This window comes from Haplochromis burtoni, unplaced genomic scaffold, assembly GCF_018398535.1.
Source record: "Haplochromis burtoni strain Fernald_Lab_line unplaced genomic scaffold, NCSU_Asbu1 Contig_409, whole genome shotgun sequence".
Lineage (NCBI taxonomy): Eukaryota > Metazoa > Chordata > Actinopteri > Cichliformes > Cichlidae > Haplochromis > Haplochromis burtoni.
This window is the reverse complement of record NW_024582770.1, coordinates 328956-345571: the sequence shown is the minus strand read 5'-3', so window position 1 is coordinate 345571 and position 16616 is coordinate 328956. Positions and strand designations below refer to the sequence as shown.

Here is a 16616-nt window from a genome sequence, read left to right as displayed (position 1 = left end):
CCATCACCAGTGTGTGTGTGTGAATGGGTGGATGACTGGATATGTAAAGCGCTTTGGGGTCCTTAGGGATTAGTAAAGCGCTATATAAATACAGGCCATTTACCAAGACAGACAGAGCTGGGGATCGAACCGGCAACCTTCCGGTTACAAGATGAACTTCCCAACCCCCTGAACCACGGTATGTTGATAACAAAAGGTTTTGGATTTTTCTCTTCCATTTTGTTGACTGGGTTTAAATTATTTTTTAGATTTAATAATGCATTAAGAAGTACAAAAATGTCTGCATTAATAAAGTCTGTCTCACCTTACAGTAACGGCATTGGTGGTCTTGACTTCAGTAACCAGCACTGATGGGTATTGCACTGAGGGAAGAACTAAAGAGGGAGGAACCACAGGACTCAGGACCTTCAGACCAGAAGGAAGAGGATGCCTTATACCCTGCTGGTTTTCTCGACCGTCTGTGGGTTTTATGTCTGCTCTGCTTGATTTGTAGAGGATGGCCTGATCACAGGAAAGAACGAAAACATAACCATTGTTAAAATCATTGTTGTTTTAGCTGCAAACAATCACCATTTTCACCCCTACAGTTTCTGTGTTACCCATCAGAACACCTACTGCAGTTTACTCAACTTATACGTCACCTACACTGCATCAATCTCTTACCTTCTTCTTGTCATGTGGCGAGGGGTACTCCACATTGCATATATCAAGCAAAAGAGACAAGTTGTCCAGCACATGCTCAGGGAATGGCACCTTGTATGCCTCCATAAAAAGTTTGGGCATAGCATGGGCCCACAGACCCTGGCTGTATTTGGAAAGGAGCTCCTTTATTTTCTGACGAACATCAGCTGAGACAACAGCACACGGTTTTGATGGAGGACATGGTGTAGAATCAGAAGTGGGATTGAATGGGACTTGTGTACAAGGGCTTTCAGGTGTTGAGGGACATGAAGAAAAATGTGTGCTGGTAGTGCTTAAATTGTTGAGCGATGCTTGTGAAGTGCTGGTGGTGCTCTTTAAAGGAACAGGAGATTTCTTGGTAGGCAGAGGAGGGTAGACCAGCCGGTCGGCTCGGTTGGTGGAAAGTTCCTCTACCTTTGGAAGAAGATAAATGAGACACACAAAAAAGTGAACATCTTAAATAAAGCTGTTAAGCATACAATCAAAGACCGCAACACACCTCCAACTTACCCCATCTCTAACACCCTTCTGTCATTCTAACCCTCTCCATGACCACCTTCACTAAATCCAGGAATCTTACATGTACTCCTGCCTGGCAGCTGGCATTTTTAATCTTGTCTATCCTGGTCATTCCCAGTGAAATTCTGAGCATCTTAAACTCTGCTACCTCCCTCTCATTTTATACGTGTGTATTCTGTCTTGCATCCAACTTTCTTCTTCACTCCAGTGCATACCTCCATCTTTACAGACTCTCCTTCACCTGCTCGCTACTTTTACTACAGATTGGTGCTCACAGATGACATCCAGGGAAACTCCTACTTGACCTCATCTGTCAACCTGCCCATCAACACTGCAAGCAAGAAGGGGCTCAGAGCTGATCCCTGATGTAATCCCATCCCCATCTTGAACCCATCTGTCACTCCCATTACACACCTCACCACCATTTCAGTGTCCGCATACATATCCTATACCACCTCACATGCTTCTCCTTGCCACTCCTGACTTCCTCGTGCAGTACAATAGTTAGCTGGCACCTTATCATATGCTTTCTCTTCATCCACAGAGACACAGGGCCTGTCTCAATATGCGTACTTGTGCATACTTGCGTTCTCGTGATACGTCATCAGTCGGAGACCAAGTACTGTTCCAATTCAAAGTACGCATCAAGCCGAGAACGCGAAAAAGTCCCGGATGTGTTCTCGCTCCGCCCGTTTTATCGAGCATGCATCGGTGGTGACTTGTGTGGACTTGGTACAGCTAAATATCCCAGAATGCATTTCGTCCAAAACTCAAATGCAGTAATGGTGGACGTGCGGGGCTAAAAACTTTTAAATATTACTCTTTCTGAGTCACAAAATAAACTTTTAAGTTATTTTCAAGCGAGAATGTAGCTGTGTAAGCTTCAAATATCTGCTCGATTTATCAAGATATCATATATTTCAAAATGTGCTCTGATGTTTTTGGAGACGTCTGTGACCCGCCAGCTCTATAGCAGATAGCGAGGTTGAGGATCACTAGAGCCGGCGAGAGCAGCGGACTCCCGGCGCAACATTTTCAACACCCCCTACGTCTTTTCGCTACTCAGGTTTAGGGCTGTCACAAACGATTATTTTGATAGTCGACTAGTCACCGATTATTTTTGCGATTAGTCGACTAATCAGATCATCATCCATTGGACGTACAGCGTACAGCTTATTGCACCAGCAGCATCTGGTCTTATATAACTATCATTAGCTTACAGCTTGAAGTGTTTGCGCTAACTAAAAATAAAGACAAGATGGTAGTTTATTAATTTTTAATGAAATTTGCAGATTGTTTCGGTGAAGTTTAATAAACTCCTTGCTTTCTAAAATATAACAGGACACCGGAGTATATTCTCCAGCGTCTCACACTTCTGATAATCAGCTGTCTGCTTGACAGTTTTAGCTGTGCAAAAACTATAACTTTAATCTCAGCCAAACCGATTTACTCAGGAACAAATAAAATACTAAAGAAAGCCAAACAATAACATTTTTAAGTTGTCTAAGTGACTTATATATATGTTTAACCTGACTAGCGAAGGACGGCGGTGGGTTTGAAAACGATTTGCCGGGAGTCCGGTGTTCTCACGGCTCTAGTTAGCCTTGCCCCCGCCTAGCTAACGAGCTAGTGGGTAACAGACGTCTCCGAAAACGTCGGAGCGCTTTTGAAAATATGTGGTGTCTTGATAAACTGAGCAGATATTTGAGGTTTACACAGCTACATTCTCGCCTGAAAATATGTTAAACGTTTATTTTGTGAACCAGAAAGAATAATAAGAGTAAAGTTAAAACTAACTAGCTGCCGCCATTGTTGACAACTGCGCTGGGCTGCGCTATGAATTCTGGGACACAGCTTCTTCTTCTTCTTCTTCGGGGTTTAACGGCAGCTGGCATCCTTGTACATGCAGTGCTGCCATCTTCTGTTTCAGTCCGTTATTACACTCTTAAATCCTACTACTCATTCCTGCGTCCTTTGTGATCTTACAAAGCTTCAAACGATGCGTCGACAATTAAATTAGTCGTCGACGATTTTAATAGTAGACATAATCGTGACTAGTCGACTAATCGTGGCAGCCCTACTCAGGTTAAACAAACCCCAAAACCCAGCAGCTGTCTATTGTATTGAGTGTCCACTAAAATATAAATAAAAGCGTTCTAACATCTCACCTGCTTGTTTTTATTAAAACATACATGTACACTATTTTTATTTTATTTCGCTACTGAGGTTAAACATGATATATAAGTCACTTAGATCACTTCTAAAAGTTAACGTTTGGTTTATTTCAGTGTTTTATTTGTTCCTGAGTAAATCGGTTTGGCTGTGATTAAAGTTAAGCTTCATAACATATTACTCAGTTAAATTAAGAGGGGACAGCAGTAAAAACTGTGACATCATCAAGTACGCTGGTGTTCCAAATGTAGAAATCGCGAGTCTGTGCTCACGTTCTCGGCAAGTCCGGTCTCCCCGAGAACGCGAGTGCATACTCGCGTACTTAGAATTGAGAAAAGGCCACAGTGAAGCTCCTTCTAGTGCACTCTTCTGGCATGAAGCCATACTACTGCTCATTGACTGCCACCTCTCTTAAGCTAGCTTCAACAACTCTGAGGCCTAGCATTACTTTTTCCTTTGCTATAGGTCTGAAAACTAGTACTGGTAACGATTTCAACTGAAAATACTATCACTTCCTAAGAGTTTGTTAAAGAAAAAAACTTGACTAAAAGTACTTTTTTTAAAAGGCATCACGATACGTCCACAACCACCCTTACTAACCCTTTTTTGGCATTTTAAACTACAAGTTTTCAAAATAATTGATTCTGAGACTGCAGAACTGAGTGTGAAATTGAAAACTGTCACTGGGTTTACAACCTAACATAAAACAAGACATTAAAAAGAACAAAAAAAAAAAAAACCCAAAATACTCAACTTACGGTACACACGTGTGTCCACTTTGCCATGTCCCTGAGCACCTGAGGATGGAGGTTCCGACTGAACGTATCACAATAGAGTTCTGAGAGTTTTGACATCCACAGTCCACTGTAGTACTTCTCCAGGAGCTGACTTATTTGACTCTGCACCAGCTCCACGTCATACTCACTATCCTGCATGGAGGGATTTGAACGATCATGTGTTGCATTGCCACCTATGGGTTAAAACTTTCTACTATACCATATTATCAAAACTATGCAAAAGTTATTTTCTTAAACAGAAAGCATCTGATGTGACTTCAGTGATCAAATAGTTTAACTGAAATAGTATAAATATGGATTCTAAGTGTTTTTTTTACTCAGAAGTATTAAGATTGTCCTGACCATCTAAAGAGCACTTTGTATTCTAATATTGACAAAATTAACAGCAACAGACCGTACCTGGGATTGGCTGGGCATAGATACTCGCTGTAGGTTCACTTCTGAAAAATGTTTGAAAAGATAGAAATTAAGTAAATACACTTTGATACAAGCCAGTCTCAAAAGCAGAGCACTGCTGTTTGTTGTTAATCTTTATACATATGCTGTATTAACTTCTTAAATCAATCATTAGCACTAGAGCAAAACTTTGTTTCATTTCAGATCCTATGATTATTGTGACCATACATTGTTCTGAGCACTATAGCTGATAAAAAGTCAAACACTTCAATATGGTGCTGGTTAAACTGTCATCTGTGCAGCTGATTACAAGAGTTATATATTGTGATGCTGCACAGCCAAATTCACTTTGCTAACAAGCTTGGTACTGTTTGCACTTTTCTTTAGTAATACATTTCTAAGCCTGACTTGAAAAGATCTAAAAAAATATGCCCAAAGAGCAGTTTAAAAGCAGATATATGCAAAAGCACTATATTTGTGTAACTCTTGTTATACTTGGATTCAACTTAGAAAGTTGTGCTATCAGAAAAAAAAAAAAAAAAAGGAAAAATCTCAAATACCTTTGGAGTTCATCAAGTTCTTCTCTTTCCTGTTAGCAACATAGATATCTTAAAGCACAATGTGATTTCATAACAATAAGCTGTCACTCAACAGGACACAGAATTTTGCATTCATGTAGCTATGATTCTTAAAGGCTATACATACTAAAATTACACAGTACATTTTTTTGAGGAGAGCTTAAGCTTAATTTGCCCACAAGTGTATCTTCACCTGTTAAGTGTAACACATGCTGGTTTTAAAGCTGGTTGAGGAGCTGGTTGTCGGTGTTCAACTGGTGTGATGGAGCTGAAACCTTGGTCCAACTTCCTAGCATTTGAGAAGATTATGACAGAGTGTGACAAAGAATTTCTGCAAAGCTGAATTTATTGTCTAAATATTGCTTATAATTCCTTGAATAAATAAGTAAAGAAGATATTGTTAACCTGTAGTCCCCTGAGGCACTGAAACCTCTATAGCCACCATAGGGCCAAGAACGGTTTTTTGATGAATAACATTTACTATGAGCAGAAGGTTGGCGGAGTGAAGTCCTTGGCCTCACTAAAACCAAGGAAAGAAAAACAAACCATATAAATAATGACCAATGTTTCCCCACAGATACAGTGTATGAAATCCTGCCCAATCATTATGACATTAATCTTTTTTTTTTTCTCTGTCTAAGACGAGACCATGATTAATTAGTTGTTCCAACTAAGAAACACCTACCATTGAGCATGTACGAGTTGGGAGGCTTGAATCTCATCTTGCAGTTCACAATCTGGGAGCGACCAGATTTCTTCGAGGTTTTCTGCCTGGCAACCAATTGAGCAATGTTGGCAGTCTCCTCATACACTGCAGCTAAGCACTGTAACTAAGGTAAGGATTAATAAAAAATTGTTTAATAAAAATTTCTAGCAGTTATACGTCTCCCAGTTCTTTGATGAGGCAGTAGTGTAGAGGGAAAACATTTTTTAAACAATACACTCACCTGACCCATGCCGTACTCAAGTTTCACAACGGAGGGAATGCTTCTGAGGTAGTCCTCGAGCTTTGAGAAGCCCAGCTTCTCCAGTGGGATGTTCTCTCCACACAGTGACCGGTACTCCGACTGAAGGTTGTCAATTGACACGCCGTCTTTGCTGGACTGGAGGACAGCCCGCAATATCCTCTCGACGAACTCGGCATCTGCCATCTTGGCAAACTGAGACTTACACAGAACTGAGAAAAAACGGAAAGCAAAACATGGTTTTTTTTAAAAACAAAAACATAACATTGTAACAAAAATGTGAGCTTCAACAGCACATTTCTTATTTTCAAAGACCTCTGATATATTTTACAGTTTGGATACTTTAAAACTCTACAAATCTTTGGTCCCTAAGTTAACATACCAACACGTTTGGGGCACACTCATTATGTCCGAAATCTTTTTTTTTTCTTTCCACTCAGGTTCATGAATTTAGCCTGTAAAGGGAGTCACGGGAGTGACTAACGATTAGGTAGGAGTTTCAGGTGTCGAAAACCTCACCAATAAGTTTGGTGTGTGAGATTTTGGTATACCACGTTTGTATCATTGATGCAAAGAGCAAAATCTCAGTGCCTCATTACTGGACTCCTTTTTAATCCTCATGGAGAAAAATGGCGCAAACAGCGGGAGTTGGCTAACGGCTAACTGTTAGTACAAAGTAGCTCGTTCAGAGGTCGGAAATAGTCCTTCATTTCGGCCCACAGTTGACATAAACCATAAACCAGCGAAAAACATCTATGTTGCGCAATTAACATCAACTTAAATTTAGTAATTTTATCGACAGGGAGACGGTTAAAAGTTAATAGTACCTGCACCTGTTAACCAAACGCCTGGAAACTCTTCTCTCGCGAACTCAAAATCTCGCGCACGCCCACAACTCCCAGTAGTTAATTATCCTGAACAGCGCAATTTTGAACCGCCTCATATACGTTTAAACATTACGTCGCTTTTTTTTTTTATTTGTCTCGTAAACATTTAACTAGCTAACACATATTTTCTTACATCACACAAAAAAGGTTTAATCAATTTTTTTGAAAAGCTGCTTTTAAGTGTTGTGGAAAATTTAAACTTTTATCGCAGAAAAAGACTTCACTATTCTCAAAGCAAATGTTTGTTGTAAATTTATTATTAGTATGCTGTTTTGCATCATTCATACAATATACCAGTAATTTTGCATCTGGTATACATTATCCTTGATTAATTGTTCAAAGTATTAATCCAAATAACATCAACTCTAGGATTTCTGGTATCATTTTATTAATTTGTATTTTGATTTTATTTTCAGCAACCTACAACCTACACTGGCCTTTCTATATATGTACTACTATAAAAAATTGTATGAATGCTCACTATTAAACACAACCAGACATTTAAGGAAAAGTAGTGTTTATTAGCAGTTAGATTTTATGCTGCCAAGACAAAATAAAAATAACAAGCACAATAGCTGTGTGGTGTAGGTCAAGTAACTGTGTGGCCAGCTCCAACTCGAGATGTTATAGAGGTTGTGACAATATACAAAGGTTTGTTTATCCCTGCATTTATACATTTATATGTTTTTTTTAATTTGCCTTCACAGCAGATGCTTTCATTCTGAGTCAGGGAAAGAGATGGCATGAACTCATGTTTGAATTCTTATGCCAAGTCTGAGTAAAAACTATGTATTTGTAAAAAACAATACACACATAAAACCCACAGACCCTAGGCCACAGAACTCCATTAAAAAGAAGTACATTCACTAACTAGCAAATTAGTGAAGTTGTTCTAAACTTATTTATGGCACTCTCAGCTGGTGACATAACAGGTAGTGAGATTATGGCAGTGCTGAAAAACTTCCTTCTGCTTTATAACAAGTCTCCATTAAAGGTCTTCGTCATTCATTGGATTCCAGCTTTTTTTTTTTAAAGAACCAGAATCAAATGTGTTATTAACAGTCTTCTTCTGGTGGCAATTTGATCTCTGGTGGCAGCTCTGACAATGCCTGTTGCCTCTGTGTTTGAGATGCCAAAATCCAAGCCTGCAGCACTGTGTCTGCTGGGGGAGATGAGGAGGAGAGGTGGTGCTTTCTTAGCATGATCAGGGGAGGGTTCCTTAGTAATGTGTAAAGCAAAGCCCAACGCCTCCTGGCCCGACTGTTCACAGGGGGTTCTGAACAAACAGAAAGTGATAATAAAACAGAAGTTTGAGAAAGATCAGATGACAGAAAGGTCAAAGCAGTATAAAGGTGTCTATAAATGGAAGAGACACGCAGACACACCACTGACCTGACACATTATTGTCGAATGTGGAGTAAGCAGATGAATTGTGTCTCTGCAGCATACTTGACACCAGCATCTGACAGAAAGATACCATGACTGGGTTGTTGTGATAATGGTCAGCAAAGATCATCCCAATCCATGTAGTGTAGCCTGGATAAAAGGGGAAATACAATTATCAATATTCAGAGATACAAATTCACACACCATCAGACAGGGTATTGCAGTAACATAAATGAGCACAAAGCTGTCATTTTACATGTTTTTTACATGTTTTTTGTGAAATAACATCTTTTTGTTGTTGTTGTTTTTTACTAGCTTTAATCAATATTTGACTGATACCAATATTTGCCTTGAGACAAAGTAACTTGTAATTCTCATTGAAATGCTGCCATCTCGTGGATGCATCTGAATGTGGTCTTCTGGACATCAAATAATATGAATGATAAAATTATTTTTCATTATTACTGCAGTATATTAAAATACCAAAGAGTTTAGGTTTGGATGTGATCTTTTTTTCTTAACTATATGTTTTTAGTTGAATCTAAGCTTACCAGCATCCATGTTCTCATACCCCCGCTGCATAATAGTTCGGTCTATGCGAGACACCAACCATGTTCCCACCACAATGCTTAAAAGAAGCCTCAGTATGCAGGTGGTCATCCCCATAACCACGTTGTAGAAAAAGAAGAAGTAGTTGAAGCAGTGAAATGCCTTCCTAAAAAGGGGGAAATTGTGATTTCAAGTTAATGTGCTTTGAGTTAAATTCTTTTGTCTTATTAATATTTGAAAAATAATTGTTAAGTGATGTTAGTATTGGAAATCAATATATATCTATTAACTATTAAATATTAACTATAATTCTTTATGACTCTGGTGGTCATCTGGTTGCTTGTGAATATGCAAATCTCCTTGAAAAAGTGCCAATAATGCTTTCATACTACTTTAAATATTTTGTATCTGCTAACTAATGAGCCACTTACTGAGTATGTGAGATTTACGAGAGATTTTTGGATTTTTAAAATGTGGGTTAGTGAAATTACATCAGCCTTTTGGCATTTTTCTACCACGACGAATTGCTGGCAAATGAAAGATCTGAGTGTTGGTGTGACTCAAGAACACACTTTATATGAGATACACCTACCTGTTGTTGAGGGCTAGAGGTTTCTCTTTGTCTGTGGCATCTATTTTGTTCTGAAGGAAGAAGATCTGAACCAAAATTATTTGAAGAATCACCAGGCTAATTACAATGCAGATGGTCAGACTAAAAGAGACACAGAAAAACATTAAAGGTCAGCCAGAGTGCACATTAATTTATATATGTAATCATAGCAACACACTTATAGAAAGAAAAACAGCCTTACAATATAGTTCCCAGTGTGGAGAGCATGCTAAGCACTTTCCCATTCAGTATAGGAAGAACCACCACGTAAGCAATCAGCAAAGCAAACAGGAAGTGGACAAAATGGACAATCAGGTAGCCTAAAAAAAAAGCAGAAATAATTAACAACTGTAAAAATATTTTCCTTATAATAGCTGCCTGTATAATAAATCAGACAGCTTTTCTGTGATTAATTTCATCTATTGGCATAGATTACATCTACATAGATTTGCATTTTGATGAAAGCTACTGTATGAAAATGATTCTTAAGATTTGGTTCTCAAGTCCTAATACAGGATGTCCTATTTAGATCAGGCCAGTTGTCCTTGTTTTGAAAGTTTACGGTAAGAAAAGCTTACCCCACAGTGTGAAAGCGATTTGCCAGCCCGAGTATCTTGCAATGGAAGCCTGGTAAAATTCATGGCACAAACATTTTTGTGTACTTTGTTAAGAATGCAATAATTTAAAATCACTTCAGCTCTACAGTATGCGTGTTTGCATCCAAGTGTTTTGCTTACCACACTCGTAGCAGATCTAGGCTTATGAAACTTCTCAGGAAGAAATACTTTCTGTCCTTTCCAGAGCCTCCTTAAGTGTTTCCTAAAGCAACAGTAAGCTCATTAAATTACAGACAAATTCAGATCTGTTTGTCTGCTTGCTGGTAGTAGAAATGGTAGTCTTGCTGTAAACTAAATATAGCTAACAGTCATTATACCCGTTTCTTAAATTTCTTACCTGTAACATGCCAAAACATGGAAGGTGTAGGCAACAGAGTTAAGACTGGCAAAGATGGTGGTGGCTAGCCAGGATTCTTAAATAAACAAACAAACATAAATTCAAACATACATAACTTTATATTACTGTATAACTTTGTATTCTTATAAATGGCGATGACCATTGTGTTCCTAATATTTAACAAAAATATTATTCAATTTTCTAATAGAGGTTTATTTGGTAATTCCTACTGGCAATATTAACTCTCGAAACAGCAGGAAATAAAATGTGTCTGATATCCACTTTACACATAATATGTGATATTAATCACAGGGTTCATAAATGCTCCCCCTTTAAAAGTCTGAAGGGACTACTTACTCCTGGCCACAACGATAAATTCTTCCAGCTGTGGTACCATGTATCCCAGGGATTCTGTCTCGTTACATGCAGTAACCACATCTTTCAGTGTATTTTTCCAAGTTTCAATTTTGTCAAAAGTAGAACTACTGACACTGTAGTCTGCTAGTGTCATCTAAAGGAATGGAAAAGATAAATGAATATAGGAGTCCCCGCAGAAGAAGCATAAATCATTTAAATAACACCAAACAAAGGGAATCAATTAGACGATTCAAGAAAATCATAAAATATATTTTTCCGTACCGTATATAGGCCTATTAGGGATATTACAACAGTGCCAATGATTCTGCTGGGATACTTGAAGTGGGGGTCCCACTCATAAACCCTCCTTTGGAACCAGGTAAGTGGCATACTGCAACACAAACATGGATGAAAAGTTTCAATTTGTCCTGTTCTTAGGTTCAATAGCAGCTGCAGCATTTTTTTAACAGCACTGAAAATTCTCTACAGAACTGTGACACGTGTGATTTTCAATTAGCTGGATTGTTAACTCTCACATTTTTGATACTAAAACCTTTTGAAATGGCTTGAACACAGCAGACTGGGCTTTAAATCAGTCTGAAACTCAGTTTCTATCAAATGCAGTCATTAAAACTTAACATCCAATGTTGAGTCACATTTTATATTAGAATGAAACTAGGATACCCTGAAGATTTGTAAAAATACATAAAAATTCAGGAAATCTCAAATATCTTTCCCTGCTTGGCTTCTCTTGTCTTTGTCTAGTCTAACTCTAACCCTCTGAGAGTCTCTCAGTCTTGTTCTCTAAAACTTAAAGAATTATGAATTTCATCAACTGGTCCCTTAATGAAATTGACACCCCATTGAGAAGCTTGTCCTGCAGAAGTTTGCTGATGGATACTTGATGGTCGGTTGCGTTGTGTGCCTGGTGACACTCTTGATGGAGGAGATTGAACAACATCTACCTATTCGGAACCATGACAACAGATGCATGCTGTCTATGCAATGAGGGGGGATGTCTATTCTGTTCTCTATTTTGTTCTCAAACTGATCTCACTTTAGCGGCTCAGTATCAGTATGGGTGGAGTTCCTTTTTCTCCTCCATTGTTCCTGACCTGTCTTCCCCATGTGATGTCTGTGTAATGTCTGTACGGGAGGAAAGGTAAGATGGCGCTGGTTGCCGGCAGCCTTAAACCAATTTCATTCGTGTATACGAGTGGGTGTATTTACCTATGTCCGGGTGTCTTTTGCAGCAGTCTCTTAACATGCTGAACCTGGTGTCGCTCAGTTAGCTCTGCAGAGTCCTGGCAACAGATTCAGACATTCATACTCGGACAAAATTCACTATATTCATAAAAAATTGTAACTTTCTAATCTATTATGAAAAAAAAAACGTTATTAAGATAGCAACTGACATCGACTTCAACCAAGGCAGCTACTATCTGGGTAGTATTCATTTTATTATCTTTGTATTTTTAATGTATGAATTTTGTTTTCTTTGTTCTTTTTTTTAAAATGTATGGAAGTTTGTACTGCAGGCTATTGTTGTTTGCCCTGCTGAAGCCCATTTCAATAGAGAATACCTGACATAATTTTTATTGTAATTATTTTTAGTAAAATGTGTATGTGTGTTGAAAATACAAACTACACTGGTAAGAATAATAGTTTGTGTGATGAGGTAATGAGACTTTTTGTCCATTTTTAACCAATAAATCATTAAGTTCAACTTGAAGACCTTGGTGAATGTAAGTCAAATTTTAATGTAATGTTAACACATCCCCACTCTACACCCTTACAAAGTTTTATCAGAATTTAAAAAACATGTGATCTATTGTGTTTACAGGCAGAATGGGGCACATGCACACACATTTGCTACCAACAACATAATATTCTTGATGGCAGTAATGACGTTATGTTGTACACGTATTTAGTAGGAATCATCACAATCCATGTATTGGTATTTCTGACCTCTTGTTCCATGTGCAGGCGTATTCGAATAGCTTTGACCAGGATGTAAATAAATCGCCCGAAGAGGAAGATGAGGGAGAGCATACGGGGCCACTGGGAAATCACCTTTTGGTATTTACCCAGTATCTTTAAAACCATAAACACAGACAATCATAAATGTGTTCTTCAAAGCTTAATGCACTAGGCAACTTCATAGCTAAATGTTCAGCAGAGTTTGAATGCCTTTAATTAACATGGGTCGAATATTGTGAAAGCTTGATGGACGGTACATTGCTGGGTTTCCTACCTTACCACTGGGACAAGTGACTGTTTCCCAGGCTGTAATTCCTATCCTACAACATAAAAACACAAATGTGTAATACGGTTGTTAATAAAATTAAATCACCCACACATCAACCAGTTAATCTATCTATTTAATCTCCAACTTTTTTTTATTATATTTTGTGTTTTTAGTTCCTTTTTTAAATTAACCATTAGTTTATTTTTGTTTTTGTTTATGAGAAGCTTTAAATGATGTTGTAAAACATGCATACATAGACTATGTCTGAATATTTACCAAAATAGAGAGTAGAGTATTCCCAGCACTGCCCCTGTCATTCTGAATGGTGTGGACAGACAGGCAAAGAAAGGGAAATAAACCAAGCCCACTTCTAAAGCTCCAATCAGGTACAGAAAAGCTGAGGATAACAGTCAGAACAGTGTATCTGTCAACACAATTCTTGGAAACTCTACAGTAAAAAAGTAAGAGGATAACAATGTACCTCTGGCCCAGGATGGAACAGTGAACGGGACATAGTTTTCAGAGAACAGGAGCAAGACGCTGCTTGATACGGCCCCAAAGGCAAAGCCATAAGACCAACGATTACTGAGGCTGCCTACAGTATCCAAAGGGCTGAGGCACAATGATTAATAGAAAAACAACCATAAGTACAGAAAAAGCCATAGTGATGCTGTAGTCATACAGACACAAGTAAATGATTCTTAAAGGATGTCAGTGAAACTTAGTAGGGGATATCCCAAAAAGTTGATTCTGGTCATCTGGACGTAGCGTTTTCAGTAGGACAACGGTTTCGTCACCCATCCAAGTGACTTCTTCGGTCTCAGCTGAATGCAGGTTTCCCCAACGTTATAAACAGTGGTTTTGCATAATGACTGAAACTAGCACTACTGACAAACAACGGGCTGACAAGTAATTGTTCCCATTGTTCATCAGTGGTGCTGGTTTCAGTCATGAGAGGAAGAGTGACGAAAACTTTCTCCCACTGAAAACGAAGAACAAAATCAACTTTCTGAGAATTCCTTACCTAGATGATTGCATAATTAATTAATTTTAACACTAATACATTAGTTTAAAACTACAAACTTATGACTGATATTTACGTCTCGTTTTATTGTATAATAAAAGATAAGACACTGACTTGAGGACCCATCTGTTGTTACTACTCCTGTTGACTTACACAACTATAGCAAAACGTCGATCTAGGAATGGCAGTCTGTCGTCAATGGCCAGCCTCTGGGCTCGTTTCTGAAGGAATGACAGCACCCCTGCAATCAACACCTGGATGAAAAGATATCACATCATAAATACTATAATAAATAATAATGTCACGTTCACATCAACTGTGTGAACAAGGAAATAGGGTGAGCATATGGGTCTCTTATAAAGGCTTTATTTGATCCTTATATATTGCTGCACCAGTCAGTGCTGCTCACTTATTGTGGCAGCAGTTTTTTTGTATGTTGCTATGCTGTTACCCTGCATTCCCAGTAGCACTGCGCTAGTGCTACTCGTAATCCTTGGTTACACAATACTATGCAAAAGTTTAGAGTCACCCCAGACTTTCTTTTATTTTTTTTTCAATGTTGTCTTCAGTAAAAGTGACTAAAGTTACCATTCAAAGTTAGAGTGCTAAGTTTTCTGTTGTGAGCACACACAACACTTATTCATTTCTTGAGTTAGGTGACAGTTTCTGGCTTGTATTTCTGGCCACTGTTGGGTGGTATAGTAAATATAATATTTTTTTTGATAACGTAGTAATTTAACACATTACTTGCATTACAAATATTTTTCAATTCTCTACAAAAAACGTTAGTAATAAAAAAAAACACCCCACCATGGATAATAGACATCTTTTGAATAAAATAGGCTGAAATTAAGTTGGGACACTACATACTTGAGTTGTTCAAATACAAAACAAATTTCAATTATTAAGGGAGTTTCTGAAACTCTGCATTATTAATATGGTCTTATTATAGGCAGTGTTGTAGTTGACCATGTCTAAGATGCAGTTTTAATGAATGAATAGCTTACTGCTGGTATGAGTGAAAGATGCAAGATTAGCTCCACAGACACTCTTTGGTGACAATCCTCATCCGGGGAGACCCTGGAGACACAACGATACTATGAACACAATGTAACATAATGCACTGTAACACATGACAAATTAAGGAACACCTAGTTTGTTCCCTTTTGTTCTGCTGAGTACAAATTAATTTGATAGACTAAAAAGACACCAACAGGACAGAGCCTATTTAAACTAAAGTGCTGATCTGAGTGGAATAAGCCTTGCAAAACCTTACCAAAGCTTTACTTACTAAATCAGATAGAGATAAAAGAGCATTTAATAAAAAGGGTTCATAGTGCACTGATAAAGTCAGTTCAAGTTCTGTCCCTGTGTCTTTGTTTCAAACTCCTAGAATCAGTTTGTAAACTCGATCGGCGACAACAATATACAGCTGATTACAACAGTAAGTAAAGATCTGTAATGTAACACATTTAACATTTAGTGTTTAAAGTTTGTACTCACTCATGTTCCAGCAAGTTTCTAATCATCTTTCGATAAGTTGGTTCATTACTGTCCAGAAAACTTTGTTTCTGCTGTGCTGTAAAGATAAAGCAGGCTGTGGAGTGATCCCACTTCTCCTTTTCCTGGTTTTAGTCATGTGACTAATATGAAGTTGACCTTTGGCCTCAGGACTCAACACTTTTATAACTCTGCTGTTTTACTGTCCTCTGTGTTTTTTCTTTTTTCGTTTGGTCTCGCTCTTTGTCTGTCCAGTCCTTCCTCTTTCTGTCACTCTTTCTGCCACACACATACACTATCGACCACTGTGTTACTCAGTGAAAGGAGTGTAAACAGTTAGCTCACCCAGTTAGATAACCAAGTGTTCATTCACCTTGTGTCTTCACTTTACAAAGGAATGTTACACTGATTCCTGTCTCTAAATAACAAATCTCTTCTTTCTTTCTTCTATTCAGCATTGTCTTCACTGAAACATTTGTTCAATCTTTCGTCTGTTTCACCCTCCTTATTATTGTCTGCTTTGGTGAAATGTGAATTTGGTGGATAACAAAAGAAAATACCCCAAGCACACTGTTGAATGATATTTATTGATTGCGGTAAGTATTTAAAACAGTTGGAATCATTTCACTTGATTCTGATTGGGCCCTTGACAGTGACTTCACCAGGTGTGGAGGTCAGCAGCTCTGCTCTTTGACAATCATAATGTCCACCTTCGTTGATCTGATAAGAAAATAATAACGACATGACTGGGATGATTTCTGTCAAATGACTTTTAGTTTAACATATGATAAAGAGTGAAAATGAGGTCATGTTAACTACAGGTCACATTTCATCTGTGAACAGAGATAAAATGTGTCAGGAGTTACCGGGTCATGAACAAACAGAAAGAGGGAGAAACAGAGACAGAGATCTTGTTTTTTAAAAGAATGACATCATCCTAAAATAGCATTACTGTCCTGTAGCTAAATCTGTCTGTCATTTGAGGAAGATTCA

At 38.1% G+C, this 16616-nt stretch overlaps 2 protein-coding genes across 4 annotated transcripts in view; both read right to left on the bottom strand.

Annotated features, from left to right (window-relative positions):
• tdrd7a (tudor domain containing 7 a) overlaps positions 1–7117 on the bottom strand; it is a 17875-nt gene extending 10758 nt beyond the window's left edge. The window contains exons 1-10 of one of the 3 annotated variants that reach the window (XM_005944479.3): positions 6936–7117; positions 6091–6320; positions 5829–5973; positions 5549–5663; positions 5337–5432; positions 5126–5154; positions 4569–4609; positions 4131–4301; positions 664–1095; positions 305–501 (exon numbers count right to left, since the gene is read on the bottom strand). In XM_005944479.3, the coding sequence (XP_005944541.1) occupies positions 305–501; positions 664–1095; positions 4131–4301; positions 4569–4609; positions 5126–5154; positions 5337–5432; positions 5549–5663; positions 5829–5973; positions 6091–6294 (1430 nt within the window). In that variant the 5' untranslated portion in view covers positions 6295–6320; positions 6936–7117. The other 2 variants (XM_005944480.3, XM_005944481.3) reach the window with 2 other exon arrangements.
• A 378-nt stretch (positions 7118–7495) lies between these two features.
• Positions 7496–16292, bottom strand: stra6l (STRA6-like). Its single transcript, XM_005944477.2, has 18 exons — positions 15627–16292; positions 15131–15203; positions 14277–14377; positions 13581–13711; positions 13376–13496; positions 13106–13151; positions 12820–12945; positions 12082–12155; positions 11134–11242; positions 10852–11005; positions 10495–10570; positions 10278–10359; positions 10119–10167; positions 9743–9860; positions 9523–9642; positions 8933–9096; positions 8388–8531; positions 7496–8271 (listed from the first exon to the last, which is right to left on the bottom strand). Exons 1-18 carry the CDS (start codon positions 15650–15652, stop codon positions 8051–8053), a joined length of 1935 nt encoding a protein of 644 aa, XP_005944539.1. The 5' UTR covers positions 15653–16292; the 3' UTR covers positions 7496–8050.
• Positions 16293–16616: the final 324 nt, after the last annotated feature.

What these genes read in the sequence shown, in the direction of transcription:
- stra6l (XM_005944477.2), bottom strand. Translation starts at nt 15,652, where the DNA reads ATGATTAGAAACTTGCTGGAACATGA. An exon ending in GCCTGCACATGGAACAAGAG is followed by an intron (nt 12,156 to 12,819) that starts GTCAGAAATACC and finishes ATCTGTTGCCAG; the next exon opens with GACTCTGCAGAGCTAACTGA. An exon ending in TCCACACTGGGAACTATATT is followed by an intron (nt 9,643 to 9,742) that starts GTAAGGCTGTTT and finishes TGTCTCTTTTAG; the next exon opens with TCTGACCATCTGCATTGTAA.